Source organism: Heliangelus exortis, chromosome 5 (genome assembly GCF_036169615.1).
Source record: "Heliangelus exortis chromosome 5, bHelExo1.hap1, whole genome shotgun sequence".
Taxonomy (NCBI): domain Eukaryota; kingdom Metazoa; phylum Chordata; class Aves; order Apodiformes; family Trochilidae; genus Heliangelus; species Heliangelus exortis.
Genome location: NC_092426.1, coordinates 8,248,994 through 8,265,571, shown reverse-complemented (window position 1 = coordinate 8,265,571; position 16,578 = coordinate 8,248,994). Strand labels below are relative to the sequence as shown.

Genomic DNA, 16,578 nt, shown 5'->3' with positions numbered 1-16,578 from the left:
CTTACTTCCAGTATACACAACACTGAGTTAGAGCACTCCTGCACCTCCTCACGAGCCCTGTTTTACACCAGCGCTGCACTGAGGTCAGATCTTTCAGTGATAAAACCCCACTCCACCTTTAGAGTCTCAGTATGATCCAAAAGCAGTACTTTGATTTGGGACTGAAGGCATATTCCTTCATAAAGGCAGGGGCTTCTACTGCTGAACATCAAGGCCCATCAGTACAAGAGCAAGTTTGTACTGCAGTAATGCAGTCACAGGGTTCATGTCATGATGGAAGCCACCTCACAGCCAAAACCAGCTTTCTGTGAAAAAGTTACTTCTAAACTATGCATCTCACACTGTGGTCAGCAGGCTGCAGGACAAAAAGGCAGGAGCAGTTTCTGGCCTGTAAGTAGCAGCCAACACAGTAAATTCCTCAATAAAACAAAGCTGATTGCAAAAGAATCAGGATCTTACTTCAGAGCTCTACAGCAGGAGGGAGATGGGAACTTTTAAACCTGACGTTGCTGATGTAATTTCTTATTTGCACAGATGAGCCAACAAACTTCTGCTTGAGTAGCAGCAGTTTAGTTGCAGACTGAGATGTATACAAATCCAAGTGCCAAGAGTACGTGCATAAAGGACACTTGTACCTGGCACTTGTGTTCAACCATGGCAACCCCTGAAGCAACACGGAGAACCACACAGCATAAAAAAACAGAGGACAGTTTGTTAGCCAAGTGCTAACAAACGTGTCAGCTGTTCATAACAGGATTCCCCCCACCCCAGCAGCTGTAAAAATGTTCTGTGGACCATCCCTTGTCCTGCAGGGACAGTGGATGAAAAGCCATGTAAGATATTCAGTGCTTCTGGGGAGAAAGTAAGGGAAGAAAAAAAAAGAAAAAGAGCAATCACCTAGGGAAAATGTTCTCTCTTTGTGAGCAAAAGATCAAATGAAGGGTAACAAGATACTGAAGTTTTTTGTTTTTAGAAGAGTCAAATACTGAAGGCTTCAATACAAATGATTAAACTGCAAAACTGTGGCTTTTATTTCCAAACATACAATAAATAGGTCCACCACAACTAGCCTCTAACTTCATTTTACATGGAAGGATTTTAAAATTAGTTTGTGCATATTTAAAAATTAAACTTCCCTTTGCACATAATTCCATACATAACCAAACTGCATTACATACCAGCTTATGGTCTTGGCACTGTGATGCAAGCAACCAATTAGAGCTTTGTAGCAAGCACTTGAACAAAAATTGCATTTTGTTGATAAAGCATCTACCAACAATTTAATCTATTTCTGAAGCATACAAAAACCTTCAGCACGTAAATGCTGAAAAGCATGTTGTCTTCTCTTACGTCTCTGTAGGGGCTGCAAGGTGAGTAAGTAGACTTATTAAGTGTTCACTATTTGCTACATGACACAATTTTCATACCAAAATATCTTTACTGCATAGTAACATTCCACATTTTCAAACGCAAAAAGAAATTAGATGCAGTCTTTTTGTTTTATTCCTCATCACTTAATTTAAAGACATTTTTAACAACAACTCTGCTTCATCACAGTGCAGAAGGCCATTAATATTTCAAGGATTTATTCAGTCATATCTTTAATACAAAAGTAGAGGCTGAGGAAAAGCCAGAGTAGTCTATACACAATGCACAATCTGTGTACATTCTGAAGCTGTACCTCTTCAAGAACTATTTATACACTCTTCAAACAAATCCCTTTATCCAGCAATTCAAAATACTTTAGATCAGAAGATTTATATTAGAATCAATACATTATATGCATATAAATACATTTACACCCTTCGGTTGCTTAACAACCCAGATGGCTGCGAGGACGTGACCTGAACTGGTTCTCCACTGGTTTGGGACACCAAATCGTGTTGGCAGCTGTTAACTGCAGCAGTCACAGTAAAAAATGGAGATCTCTGCACAAGGTAAGTGTGCCACAGCATCAGTTAAGACTAGAAATAGCAGGTGACACCCTGGACACTTCAGCAGGGACAGGATTTCAAATTCTGTGAGATACAAGACACAGGCAACATTTTTTTTTCCCCTCCGCTGATGCCCCATTCATAAAAAGTCTCAGCAGAACAGAAAAAAACCCAAACGAACAAAACCCCAAAACCCAACAAACCAAAAAAACCCAACAAATCAAAGCAAAAGCTTTTACAACTGCAAATTTTCTTACAAGACAGGTGCTGCAGCTTTCAAGAACAGGCAAAACTTTCATAATTAAAAAACAAAACCCAAAATCCTAGTGTGCAAGTGTGCAGCTCAGAAGATGATAGCAAGGATCAATGCAGAATTCAGTTCAAGCTGAAACACAGTATCCCAACTGTCTTGTGGAAATAAAATATATATATATATATATATGTAAGTCCTCACTGCAAATCTCATCTTCAGTTACTGAGTGCGTTTATACATTACCTATGTACACAACTGCCATTCCCTTGCACCCTTCCTGCCCCAGTGCAGGCTGCAGCACCCTCAGCAGCAGCAGCAGCAGCAGCAGCAGCAACCACCTGGATGATGCTCCCTGAGCCCTCGGAGGCCCCAGAGCCCTGAGCCCTCAGGGACACAGCTGCAGGATGGCTCTGAGTCATCAGCACTGACTCACCACCCATCTATGAGCACTTCAGGAGTATCCAAAGCAGTAAGCACTGGTGGAGTAAGAAGTATCCTCCCAAGGTGCTAAAAGTTTTAAGCTTGAAGGTTTTCTTTCTACAATGCCAGGTATACAAATGTGTCTCTTTTTAAATAATATTGCACATAGAAATCATCTTAAACTTCGTAGTGAAAGCAGGGTTGAAAGACAGTGTTTTTGAAAACAGATTTAAAAGCTACCTGTACATAATAAGTTTTAATTTAAAGAACGCCAAGATTATTAAAAATCTAAGCACGTAATACTGACAGAAAAATGTTAAATTGCACAATCTACATATAAATTACATCTGTAAATACTTCAAAGTTTTTAAACATTGAATACCCTTGATTTCACAAATTAGCTAGGTCACTGTCAAAGGATCAGCTCAATGAGTTAAAAGTACTTTCCCCCAGAAAAAAAAAAAAAAAAAAAAGAAACAAAAAAGAAACACAAAGATCTGCAGTCTTAGATGAAGCACTGGAAAGAGTTAAAGCATTTCAGCTCAGAGGTAGTGCTAAACACATCCAACTAGAAGTCCATTATCTTTGAACTATGACGAAATAACGTAGTAAAATGTAGAAAGACTATAAAATTTACAAAAATAAATAGTTCTGAATGCTTTAGAAAATGCAAGAGACTTTGTTGACAAGTGTCTTGATCTGCTTTTTGGATCAAAAGAAAGCATGTCTCATTTTTAAAATATACCCATCTCTAGTACTGCGCCTGCAATCCATGCAATCCAACTCTGCAACTTGACGTATGCCCACTTGGCATAGACTTTGATATTAAAAATAAAGTGGAGGCTTTGTATAAGATCATCTCATATGAAATTTGTTTTGCATGTAAATTCTCCTGACAAATTAAAAATTGCACATAAAAAAGTTTATTGAAAGAGGCATGAGGGGTGATTAAGGGTATGTGCCTACTGTTCCACATACACCCTGGAAGGAAAAAGATGATTGCACAGTTCTTATAAATAAATATTTCTTTTCTTAAAAAAAATCTGCCACTTGTTTGGTTATAAGTTGGAATTATTTAGAAAATTTCTCTAAAACTTATCTTTAGTTTGTGTTTTAAAGAGCTCTTTGCAACTTTTCCAGTGGCTTTTATCCTGAAACCAAATGAAAGCGGCAGTTAAAAAGTATCTTTGGGTAAAACAAGGATCAGGATCCAACAAGAATTTCCATGATGTGGTCCAGCTCACTCAGATCTGTTCTACATATCTGAATGTTGCTTGCTGAAGAAGAATTACAAGATGGAAAGGTTTTCAATGGTTCTTCTGTAGCAAGAGATGGTGGTCTGGTCGGCATTAGTGGAGGGCAACAGAAGTCTGAATCATACATTGAAGTGTCAATATCTTCAAAAATGTCATCTATTGCCAAATCCTTCAAGTAACTAGTTGAATTTGAGATCTCAAAGGAACCAAACACACATTCAGCTCCCTTCAAATCCTGTCTATCATCTTCTAGTTTGAGCCCAGCATTTTCTGGAAACTTTGGCTGGTCATCTCCAGTAGGAACCAAGCAAGTAGGCGGGCTTATATCTTCTACAAAATCTAAATCCTTCAGAATAGATGAAATAGCAGACGACATATCATCATCTGAAACTATCAGCAGGCTATTTTCAATCGGGTCTTCTACAGACCGCAAGTCGCAGCAGTGAGACTCTTGCTGACTGATACCTGAAGGCAACTGAAGAGAAATCCCAGATGACTCCATCCCTGGGTAGCTGGGAGAAGTAGGAGTAATGCCAGGGCAGACATTAATTGGCTGCTGACTGCTCTCCTGTCTCATTTCCTCTTGAATTTGCCGCACTGTGTTGGCGATGAGGACAGAGCGGTGCAAGTTCGGTTCCACCAGCATTTTGTAGGTCTGTAGCTTGGTGAGGCACATGTTGAGCACCAGCTGCCTCTTAAGGGGGTAGGAGAGACTTCGACTGGAGTCAAAGGCACTTGAGAGACCAGCCATGTTCTCCTCATAGTCACTTAGCTTGCGCTTTAGACCTCTCCCCAACATGAACCTGAAAGAGAAAAAAAATCAGGAATTAACGCTGGGCACGGAAGGCACCGCTTCTGCAAGATCTCAACAGGCACTTTTGAAGTCTGTACTGCACAAGGTATTGATTAACTCAGATTATAATGCCACAGAACACTGAAAGGTACTGTAAAATCCTACACGAGCTCCCACTTTCATTGAGAAGGTGCACTTCTCAGCTGTGTTGTTTCAAGGCAATTTATTATTTTAGCAGAAAACATGGAAGATATATAGAACTTTAAAAAAAAATGCTATGCATTTCTAAGTTGTGGGTTTAATGTTTACTTTTAACTCTGATACTGTGAATTTAATTATTTAAAATATTTAATAGGAGAGCTTTTTAGTCTTTTATCCATTTAGATTCCATAGCATACAAAGACTCATTAATGAGAAATAACTGAATGTCCACATGAAATAAACATTTATGCTAAGGATTGTGGTAACTATACAGAATATTTCAACATTTTCATTTTAATCTTTATTACTAGGTACAGTAGGTAAGATTTGAAAGCTAGTTTCAACACCCATTTTTCTCATTCAGGTATTTGTAATGCCTTGCTCAGTGTCTCTGAAAACTCTCTACTGAACTAATTTCTGTCTTGATGACTTAAAAGTTGTTTAAAAATTGTTTTTGTGACAATAAGTTGTCCATGGGATAGCAATGTGCCCTTGTGGCCACGGAGACCAATGGTATCCTGAGGTGCATTAAGAACTGTGTCCAGCAGATTAAGGGAGGTTCTCCTCCCCATCTACTCTGCCCTAATGAGACCATATCTGGAGTATTGTGCCCAGTTCTGGGCTCCCCATTTCAAGAGATATACTGGAGAGTATATATACTGTATGCACACACACCTAAAACGCATGTGATCCAAACACACACAAGCTTGGATACTTTGCAATTGCCCTTCACAATATACAGCATTTTCTTGGGGACAACAAGCACTTTGGAATCATTTGTATAAACACAGAAAAGGAGTAAATCATGCACAGGAAACACGGTTAAAATCTTGATTACAAACATCTTGATATGTCCATGGAATACACACACCTCACTCCCAAACAATTAAAAAAAAAATAATTAAGCAGTCGTAACTTAGGCCCTCAGTGGCAGATTCAGGGCAGATCCTTCACACACAATGATCCAGACCCTGCAATGCTGCAGAGGGCCTCCCAACTTCCTCTTCATGTGAGCTCTGGACACTGCCAGCAAAAGCTCAGCTGATTGCTGCAGCTGCCAGCTGCTAGACTTTTGGGGACAAGGAGATGGCAGCAGGATAAAGCCTCTCTTACTTTTGGGATTTCTCTGTATTTGCAGGGAGCACTGCAGGGCTCCATGGCTACATCCACCAGTCTAGACAAGACTGTTGGAGAATTTTGCTGTGATGGAGGAAGAAAAAAGAAGCAAGCAGTGCGTATGTCTCAGTAAGAAACACAGGAAAAAACAGTTACTGGAGGAGTTTAGGTTTAAGACTTCTCGATCATTTCCACCTTTTTTGTTTGTTTGTTTTGGTTTTTTTTAGAGGCATATGTGCAATTACATTTGTCATAAGAATGCATTTTTATGTAATAGGTAGTAGTTAGTCCTATGGCAGAGTTTACTAACATGTTCACTATTAACACAACAGAATTAATTACTAATAATTTAACCCGTGCTGCACTTTCAACTTTGGAAGTCTCTTTTACTCCAAACTTTTCTGCTAAACTGACACAGCACCAGTTGAAACTCTTTAAAAAAAAAAAAAAAAAAAAGGTGTCAGGATGGGCATGCCTATTCACCTAGGTGATCTTCCACACTTGTGTAACTCCCCTATTACAGCCCACCACATACAGCAAACAGTTCCAGACCATACCAGGCACTCCATTACTAACAAAACCAGAAAAATTCTGCATACAAAATCGAGCACCAAATAATAGAAAATATTTTGTGTGTGCCTGTGTGCACACTTCAGGCATCCTCACACTATTGACAACACTGTCAGCAACTAGTAATTTTAGACTATCTACAGATTACACACAACTTTAAAGTAAAACTGTGGCTAAATATACCAACTCATAACATAATAAAGACAATTTGTGTCTGCAAGTCAGTGGAAACTCACAATAAAATTATTAACAGTCCATTTTAAGTAGCATTTGAATGCTGTGTACTACCTAAGGCATTACCCCTTACCATTGCTATAAAGAATAAAAATACACATCAAAATGTCTATTTGTTCACTAAGCACCATCCTTCCCAAACACTGCACACTTGGTTTTTTTTCTTTTTCTCTCTCCACTAGCAAATTAAAGCAAACCAAAATTCACACACTCCCAGTGGAATGAAAAGAGACCATAAAAGGAGTAGGAACTGATATTTATACATTCAAAATGCACTGACTATTTCTAACTTTTAATATATTTTAGAATATATATATACACAGTATATTGTTAGCTACACAGTAAACCAGACACACCTATTTGGATTACATACATAATGTTAATTTCTAACATCTCAAGAAGGACCAAGTAAATCCTATAGACAAGCTTAAAGAGCAAACGATCATATGTAAGGATACATAATTTCAAAAAAACAACTTAATGGAATGCTTAACTCTTAAATTCATATAGTAGTCTACTTGGACTACATAGTTCATGCTTATTTATGCAGACACCCTCCTTTCCATTCCTCAAATTTCTGTCACGATTTGTTGCAGAGTATTCTAGAAATGCGTAACAAAGCTTGAGCACAGCAGCACTCTGAATTATAAAAACGAAGTGCAAGAGACATTATTAGCTCCAACTTCAAATGTTTCTATGTAAAAGACTCCCCACTCTCTAGACGTCAAAGATTCCTCACTTTTTTTTAAATATACAAAGATAAACCTGACTTATGTTTCAGAAATTGTCTGTTTAGTATGATTTTTGCCTCACTGCAAGGATCTGTAAGCCTCTCTCCAGAAGCTACATGACTGCAGAGATTACATAAAAATTTAGAAAAGGCTCATGAAAACCAGAATACCACTGGTACAGTGGATTTAAAAATTACTAGTGTCATGGTTGCTACAGGAGACATTAAATTTCAGTTCTTGTCAAACACACTCAGCTGCTGACCTACAAAAGATACAAAGCCCCTTTGTTACCAGCTAATCTACATGTTATCAGGCCTTTCTCTCTGTTCTCTAGTGTAAGAATTTCTGACAGGGTCATATCCTTAAACTAATCCTCGTTTTCTTAGTAACTTGTCTTTCTGTAGCACTGCCTATGGATACACACATCCCAAACTCCAAATTCACAAACCAATCAAACAGCATCTTTTGATAGCACTATTTTGCAATACAAGGTGTTGATGACAGTATTTTGTTAGGCAGTGCTCCCCCACACCACATTGATTTTTGATACTAAGGAAAACAAATAAAAGTCCCCACAAAAATCCAGGCTGCCATGCCTGGACTACCCGGTATTACTCAGCGACTGCTACGCAGCTGTCTGTTCAAAGAAGTGCAAATTGGGCACAAAGAGAGTCTAGAAACAGCACTCTCCTTGCTCTTGCCTGATTCCAGGAACCTAATAAGATGTCAGTAAACTGGATCAAGTAGTAGGATTTTGAAATGTGTCAATCTGGTAACGCTGTAAGCAAAAAATCTGAATAAAAAAATAAAATCAAAGTTTACGCCAACTTCAAACATGAGGGTCTATACATAGCTGTTCCATAACAAAAGAGGCAATGTGTAAGTCACTGACTTCAAAGTTCAACAACTGATTATTTTTCTTTTTTAGTTCAGATACTCTATTTTAGAACCTTTTGTCATTAAAAAAAAAGAGAACAATGAAGAAGACCACAACTCAAGAATTTTTTTTTTTACTGGTATTTTCTCATCTTCTTTCATTATAGTAATGCAAACTGAGCCACAGGCCATTTATGGCAGAATGTTTTTTTTAATTAAGATTATTTGGAGATATAGAGAAAAAGAAGCAAAGTGAACTCCATGTTAAGGAGTGCCAAATTCTCTAACTCTGTCACTGAAGCACAAACAAGTGAGTACACAGAAATTCTGCCCAACAAGCATGTTCCTTAGTTCCTTCCAGATCCAGAGAAGACATTTCATAGAAACTCCTCCCCCTGCTAAGATGGCAATAAGCACTGTAATCCTACACTGTTCCATAGTTTGAAAAAACATGGAGGGAACAAGCACATCCCTGGCCAGCAAATCCACACAGAATACCAAACAAACAGGCATGGTCAGAGGATGCAGCTACTCAGAAGAAACATTCCAGGCAACCAAGAAAATTTCACATTGCGATGTGTTGTGGACAATACAGGACTCGTGCCACCATTTCAGAGGAAAAACACAGCTCCATCTGTCACAGGGTCTGATAGTGCAGTGCAGCTGCCACTGACACATGGTTAGGAGGTACAGCTGGAAAGAGTCATAAAGAAGAATGCAGAATGTGAAAACCCTCAATTACTTCTATCTGGGCAAACGACTCAATTTCCTCTTACTCACCTTCCAAAAAAAGGTCTTAACAGCAAGTTTAACAATGTTTAAAACTCAGAACTGCTTTACTTTTCAGTAGAGAAAGTTTAAAAAAAAAAAAAGAGTTTCAAAACCACAGCCTGCTTAGTATTGTCTGAATACACTTTTCATGCACAAAACAAGAACTATAGTCAAACACACACAAGTTACTCTTTTACCTTTAAATAGGTTTAAATAGCAAGATTATTGAGAAAGTATTTGGCCTGCGCTATGCATGTCAAAATTTCATTGACAGGAATCCCCTCTGGCTTTTCTTTATAGGATACTATTAAAATCAGACTCAATGTATGTCTTATACAGCCACACTTGAATTTTTCAGCCTAAGACTGTCCCAAAGTGAAAAATTACTTTTTCTTATAGGACATATATGCCAGATTTTAACAGGTACAGGCACCTCACAAGTGAAAGCTGCCTGCCTAGTTTTCAGTAACGCAGCTCAGATATTAAAATAAAAATTAAAGACTCCTTTCTATGTTAATTTGGGTAATTCCCTTTCAAAGCCTTCTTTGGCTTGTAACTGCAGAGACCATGTAACAGTAAAAAAGGACAGAAGTCTCTCAGACCTGTGTTAGTGACCAATAACCTGATTTCCTGCTCTCTCCAATCTTCCATGGACACACATTTTACAAGCATGCCTCTATCCACAGAAGTCCAAAAGAAAACACCCCTATAGCTATGGTTATATCCCCAAAATATTTGCTGCTTGCAATGATACACTTTGCCCCACCTGACACTCATTTTAGCTTAGCCAAGCTCAACTTTGTTAACAGTTTTAATTAAGCTGTGGGCTGGCTCTTGACTAGTACTGCAGGTAGCACTTCATGTGTAAGAACACACACAAGAAAAAGGTAAGGCTGAAGGTTCAGTGAACAGACACAGTATAAATCCTTTCCTCCCATCTGGATTTAACACTGATCACTTCAACATGACTTACATAACACAGCAAGCTGTCAGACTGTGCTCTGAATGGGTGTCCTCAGCAAGCGTTGGAGATACCCACCACATCTTGTCTCTCAGCAAAAATTAACAGGTAGTGAGGGAAGGAGAATTAAACACCTTAGAAAACACCTTCGTAAAAAAGTGATTTGGACCTGAAGAAGATACTTTAAGATACACAAAAACGTATTTAAGTCCCTGGTCTCCCCACCCCCAGCCCTGCCCCAGTTTAGCCAAGATGAGTAACTGTTGGAGAAGGCACAAGTGACTAAAAGTGTGCATATAGGGAGGAGTGCAGTCCTGCCAGATTACTCCCATATCTAAACTCCTGTGTAACAGCAACTTTGCAGGACTTAGAAGTGATCACAAAATAGCTGCTCAAAAGAGGGAGAACTAATGTCAGGGTTTTGAGCACCAAATCCTGACCTCTAATACACTTAGGTCTGTTACTACTAGAGCAGCTGGAACACAGAACCAAGATTGCTACTGTTCTCAAACAAAACACCCCCAAACCAACCCCCAAAAGCTTACAGAAAAATATCCCACACCCATGGATGGCCCTAACATCCTTTCCCTCATTTTGAAAAGAAGAGCAGGCTGAATAGTACTCATTAAGTAGAGGAAAGGAATGAGAGGAAGACTTAGTCTAGTACAGGATTAGTCTGGAATTTATAACCTTTCCACCACCACTTCACTATTTGTGGAAGTAGAGAATAAATACCTATCCTACAGTAATATTTTAGGAGATGAATTCATGTTTACAAAGCACTTGGGAGTAGGCTTTACCTTGATTTAAGTTAGCTTGAACTCCCTGTACACACACACAACCTGTTTATATTAGGTCTAATGCAATGTGGAAAATTCCTGCACTTAAAGGATGTCTTCCCAGGTTTGCTACTCCCATTTTATCTCATGAAGCACTGACAAGTGCTTTGCTTTACTAACTAGTGCAGCTAAGAACCAGAGCACAACATTTCACTTCAGAAATGAAACTCCTCTGTTGGGATGTCCACCTTAGACAAGTGGATCTGTGCTGTTTACAGACAGAACCAACCACTCTAGGCAGCTGTTACCTATCACTAGAGGTTAATATGGAAAGCTGCTGAGGCATTACCAGTGCTAAGCAGAGAAAAACTTCCACCCTTAAAAGAAAATAAACTAAACCAGTGTCTCTATCCTCTCCTCCTCTACACTTGTGTATTTAGTTTCATTTACAAATAAAACTCTCAGGTCTTTATTTTTAGTGACAGTGGGTCTAGCAGACATTTTTTTCCAGAAATTTTTGGGTGGGTTGTTTTTGGGTTTTGTGTTGGGTTTTGTTCTTTTTTTGTTTGCTTGTGTTTGGTTGGTTTTGTTTGTTTGTTTTTAGCAGAAGAAGGGCCTGGAATCATTTAAACTAAGGATCAATAGTACTTAGCAAATGCTAACCCATGATGAAGTGTTACTAAATCTAGAAACTTCTATAGTTAAACTAAATTGTAATTACGTCAGAACATAAAGGAATCCAAACAACAAGAACAAAGCCACCACAGTGCCACCGAAGTATCTCACTGGAGAAACAAATGATCATTAGAATGGCAAATACAATGCCATACCTCTTCACAGCTTGTTCTGATCAACTGAACAGTTCTCAATCAGTTTTCCTCACAGTATCCATTTATTTCAAAGACAGAGAGATACTGGATTCATTTACATATCACACTAACATATACTTTAGAGTTGGAGTGATCTAAGTAGAGATCCATTAGTAACAAAGGCTGTATCTTATTAACTGCATCCAATCAACATATCTTACTTTACCAGAAAATTCAGACCAAAGCAACCAAAGAGATTTTAAATCCTTTCTCTTTCTTCATAGAGGGTCATGCATTTACTCCAGCTTTTCTGTACAAGATACTTAGATAAGTGTTTTTCAATAACCAAATCAGAAATCACATTAAATTTTCTCTAACAGAGTAGCACACCACAACTCTCCTTCAGTGTCAGACTGCACTCTCCTTACAAGAAAATACTGTTACACTGTGCAAAGTTCTAGGGCAGGTATTACAGAAACAGCATCAACTTCAGCAGCTGAACAGTGGACTTCACTAAAAGTTTGGAGTCTTTGTCAAAAGCTCTAAGAAATATGATCTTACAGAAGTATTAAAGTCTTTGTTACATTATAGAACTTCCTCAATATAAAGGAAAAGTAATGCAAATTCACAATACTGAACTCAAAGAGCTTATACTAATTTGCCTAAAGCACTCTAATTTACATTATATGCCAGCTTAAAAAATTAATTTCCAGTTCACCATTCTAGTTCACAACAGTAACATCTACAGCTGACTATCAAAGCATGCCCTAAGAATGTACAATGTGATTTCACAAAAGCATACAAAAGCATACCCTTAGAAAACAGGAAAGAGTCCAGGCAGGAAGATTCCAAATTTTGCATAAAGTGTGGTCATCCAAGAGTCTTGAACTATTCAAGAGGCCAAGCCATCCACCACAGTAGGATGATGTGACTTAAGGGGAAAAAGCAACAAAAAGAGTATTTCATTAATAAGTGAATTTTTTTTAAACCAGAAACATTAAACACAATTCAATACAACTTTTAAAAATATTTGTGATAAATCCTATTACAGCAGTTAAACTGGATAAGAAAAAATTAATGAGTACAAGGAAATAAAAAGACCTAATAGTTTCACCTAGGAACACATAAAATGTGGAAATTACCTTTCATAAATGAATACTACAGAACAGAACGCTGATCCTCTAAGTGTTAGGCTTTAGGATAAGAACTTGCATTGACACTTCTTCAGGTTACTGAACACCGATTTACAGTTGTAATCATCTCAGAAATCATGTATCAGGAGAGACAAAAGCATGAACTGTAAAGAAGTACATTTCAGAATTATCCCCAACATTTACAGGGTGCAACAGGAGTTACATTTTTAATAAGCTTCTTAACTCTCCTCATTTTCAGCATACACAAAGCTAATATGAGGAAATAGCTGGCAGGATGTCCTATGATTCCATATAATATTCAGTGTGGCATCATTTTCACAAAACCCCTAATAAAGCAACAACTACAATTTGGCTAGAGACCACACAGATTAAATTACAGATTAGACTGAGGCACTGGACATTGGGAAATGTGGAAAGGCTGAAGTGACAGTTAACTATGGATTTGGCTAGGATATGTGGAGGGAATTCTAGCATTCTATGTTTCTGTGAACTGTATGATCCATGCTCCTGAGGTCTCAACTACACCTGAAGAATCAAAGTTTTTTTACTGCAGGAATTAAAACCTTATCCAGGCTAACAGCCTAGCATCTGGGTTGTATTTAGCATGTTGTGTGTGTACAGCAGACATAGATCCACAGACAGCTGTCCCCCAACTACAGCAAACAAATTACTCCCCAAATTTACCACAAGAGCAAGGATCAGTACTTATCCAGATAAAAACAGTCCTTCGTGATCAAGGATCAAATGTTCATACATTATTTTACAAATCTTAAAATAATACATAGTGAAAGGCAGTCTTACATTTAGACAGATGGAAAGGTAAACGAATACAGTTCATCTTACATAGGAACTCATAGCCTGATGCTAGCAAAGGGCTCCTCCGTTTACAGAATCTCGGAACTGTAAAGATGCAGTAAAACAGCAGTAAAATGCCCGCAAACTAAAAACAACAAATCTAACCCACAGCAATAAACACATTAGTATCTCCCTCCTCCTAGAAGCTGACTTCTTCATAAAGAGATGCAACCGTTTTGCAAACAAAAAAATAAAACCAAATAGACAAACGAAGACAACATATTTGCTTCTGAAATAGCAGAACTTCAAAAGGTCACTGCTGAAGTTAAATAAAAATTACTTGTTTGGTCATAAGCAGAGGTGTACATTCATGAACATAAATTAACAAATGTTTCAGAACGTGAACTCTTTTTAGCATTAAATAAAAAAGCCCCTAAAAACATACTAGTATGTTTCAAGGTAAAAGCACTCGATGGAAAATTAACACTGTTAATTGTATTTCAGAAGTCAAACCTTTTGCTAGAAAGATCTTAAATCCAAGAAGTTAACACATTTGATTCCTTTATACATTATATCCTTTAAAGGACTCCTGCAAAATTAACTGTTGAGGTTATGCCTTTCCTTTTATACGATTTCACAAGTGAGACAAGTGTCTGGAAGAAGCACAGAATTGAAATATTAAAGATTTAGTTTTTACAATTTGTTAAAAAAACCCTAAACTATGTAAGACACATGGTAGCTGTAAATCATTATGAGTTGCAACTGCAGATTTTTTTTCCACTGTTTTCCCTTGCTGTTTCCTATCACTTGTTTATGGGTCACTTCAGAAATGTGACCTTATAGCACCAATTCTAATGCTCATGGTACTTTCCAAATTACAGATAACTGCTTGAGCTAAGGAACCTTAGCTGAATCAAAATCGAACTAGAGAACTACTGACACAGGGCTCCTACATGCTTTTGGATTGTTCCAATAGAGTTCGCAAAATTACAGGCCTATTATGGGCAAAAATTATTAACTGCATCTATGAGCGAGATGAATTTACGATATGAATAAATGAAACGAAGCTTACGCTCCCCCAGCCTCATCCACCTACCCGTAGTTCAGACTAACGCACACGTTTATCCAGACAAACAAAACCTGCCATTAAAAACGTAACTGCCGCAAACACACAGCTCACAACTCTCCAGAGGCAGCGACGAGTGCCAGAATTAAAGAAGCTGCGATTCAGGGAAAGCCTCTTTTCCCTGCCACCCTCCCCGCAGCCACTCCTGCGAGTGCACCAGTACCAGCCCAGCCCGGGGGAGCCTGCCACCATTTGGCCTTTGTGGAAGGAGAACGAGTTGGTACTTCCTGCAGGCGGCCGCCCGCGCCTCCCCCCGCAGCAGCGGGCAGCAGTAACCAGAGACAACCTTGGGCTTCCCGAGCTGCGAAAAGTTACACTCCTCCCCCTTCCTCCTCCCCGGCTTACCAGAGACCCCGGCCGAGCTAATTATAACTGCGCTAACAACTTCCACCGCAGTCGCCGCTCCTCCCGCCCTGGCCGCCGGCCTCACCGGCCCCGCTCCGCTCCCCCGGACCCAGCCGTGACTCCTCAGGGCTCACCGTGCCCCCCCCTCCCTCCCCATCCCTCTTCGCCTGTCTCCGCCGCCCCGTCCCCGGGCTCCGCCGGGCCCCCGCCCTCCCCTCGCCCGGCCTCCGTGCCCCGCCCCCACCCCCCGGCGGGGCCCCCTGCTCCCCTCAGGGGGTTTTCCCACTGCCCCTGCTCGCCCGACCCCAACCCTCCGCCGGCAGCCGCCGCTGCCCTCCCCCCGCGCCGTGCCGCCTCCCTGCCCCCGGGCTCGCCAGCCCCACGCTGGCGGAGGAAGGGGCTGTGCCCCGGCCCCCTCATAGCGCCTCCTTCAGAGCCGCCGCTCGGCTCGGCCCGACCCTGCTCTGCCCGGCGCCTCACCTGGGAGTGGAGGAACCCCCCGTTCTTCCGCAGCCACCCGTGCCCTCTCCAGCCAGCCAGCCAGCCGGGCTCCCTACCGCGGGGCTGGGACTCCGACCGGGAGGAGGCGGAGGCGAGCGCCACCCCCGCCGGGCCCCGGCAGCCTCCGCTCCGCCCTTTCCTCCGCCCGCGGCACCCACAGCGGAGAGGGGAGGGGGGGGCGCTGCGTGCACCGCGCCCGCCAGCTGGCCGCCTTGCCATTGGCCAGCCGTCCCTTCAACCTGCCCAGCAACCATTTTCTGACTGGCCAGCGCTCTGAGGGGGTCGGGCTCCGACTGGCCCCGCGGTGCTGCCCAATGAGAAAGCAAAGGAGAGGGGAGGGAGGCGGGGCCGCGCTGCTGCTTCACCCAATGGGGAGCCGGGCGCCGCAGAGTCCCCCGGCTCGGCGCTCCGGGAGGCGGCTCCTCCCGCACGGCGCGGGTGCCGCTGAGGAGGGCGGGGGATGGCGGGGACGGGGGGGTGAGGAGAGGCGGAGCTCCCGGGCAGGCACGGGGCTGGACACCGGCCGGCTGCACGCGGCGCCGCCCGTGGAGAGAGCGAGGGACGGCCCGGACCGGCGGGGGGGGGGGGGAGGAAGGAGGAGCAGGGGGAAGGAGGGGGGGGGGGGGGGGGGGGGAGAGGGAAGAAGATGGGGAGTGAATGGTACCGGAGAGCTACGACGGCACCGGGCGGGCAGGGCTCGATACCGGCACTCGGGACCCTTGACCCAGGCCCTGCGCGCCCCGCCCACCCCCCTTCCTTTTTTTTTTTTTTTTAAATTTTTTTTTTTTTTTGGTTTAAACTCTGGACGGAAATTGCCAAATTTCATTCGGAGGACTCGCAAGGGCCTCCGTACAGCCGCATTCCTTCAGCTCCCGTTTCCAGGGCAGTTGGGAAATAAGGCGACCACGTCTCACCCAGCGATAGACCTAAATCAAACATTGCACAATTCTCCC

At 41.4% G+C, this 16,578-nt stretch overlaps 1 protein-coding gene across 9 annotated transcripts; it reads right to left on the bottom strand.

The window, feature by feature from the left end:
• Positions 1-1,007: 1,007 nt before the first annotated feature.
• LOC139796884 (SERTA domain-containing protein 2-like) lies at positions 1,008-15,789 on the bottom strand. 9 transcript variants are annotated; one of them, XM_071745393.1, is made up of 5 exons: positions 15,605-15,789; positions 13,660-13,758; positions 12,517-12,635; positions 5,971-9,077; positions 1,008-4,666 (listed from the first exon to the last, which is right to left on the bottom strand). In XM_071745393.1, exon 5 carries the CDS (start codon positions 4,660-4,662, stop codon positions 3,811-3,813), a length of 852 nt encoding a protein of 283 aa, XP_071601494.1. In that variant the 5' UTR covers positions 4,663-4,666; positions 5,971-9,077; positions 12,517-12,635; positions 13,660-13,758; positions 15,605-15,789; the 3' UTR covers positions 1,008-3,810. The 9 variants fall into 9 exon arrangements, with proteins under 9 accessions (XP_071601494.1, XP_071601487.1, XP_071601490.1 ...); XM_071745386.1 differs by lacking the exon at positions 5,971-9,077 and adding an exon at positions 12,847-13,001 and having other exon boundaries at positions 15,605-15,788; XM_071745389.1 differs by lacking the exon at positions 5,971-9,077 and adding an exon at positions 12,847-13,001 and having other exon boundaries at positions 13,702-13,758; positions 15,605-15,788.
• Positions 15,790-16,578: the final 789 nt, after the last annotated feature.

Excerpts from the sequence above, each read along its gene's own strand:
- LOC139796884 (XM_071745393.1), bottom strand. The coding sequence starts at position 4,662 with ATGTTGGGGAGAGGTCTAAAGCGCAAGCTAAGTGACTATGAGGAGAAC.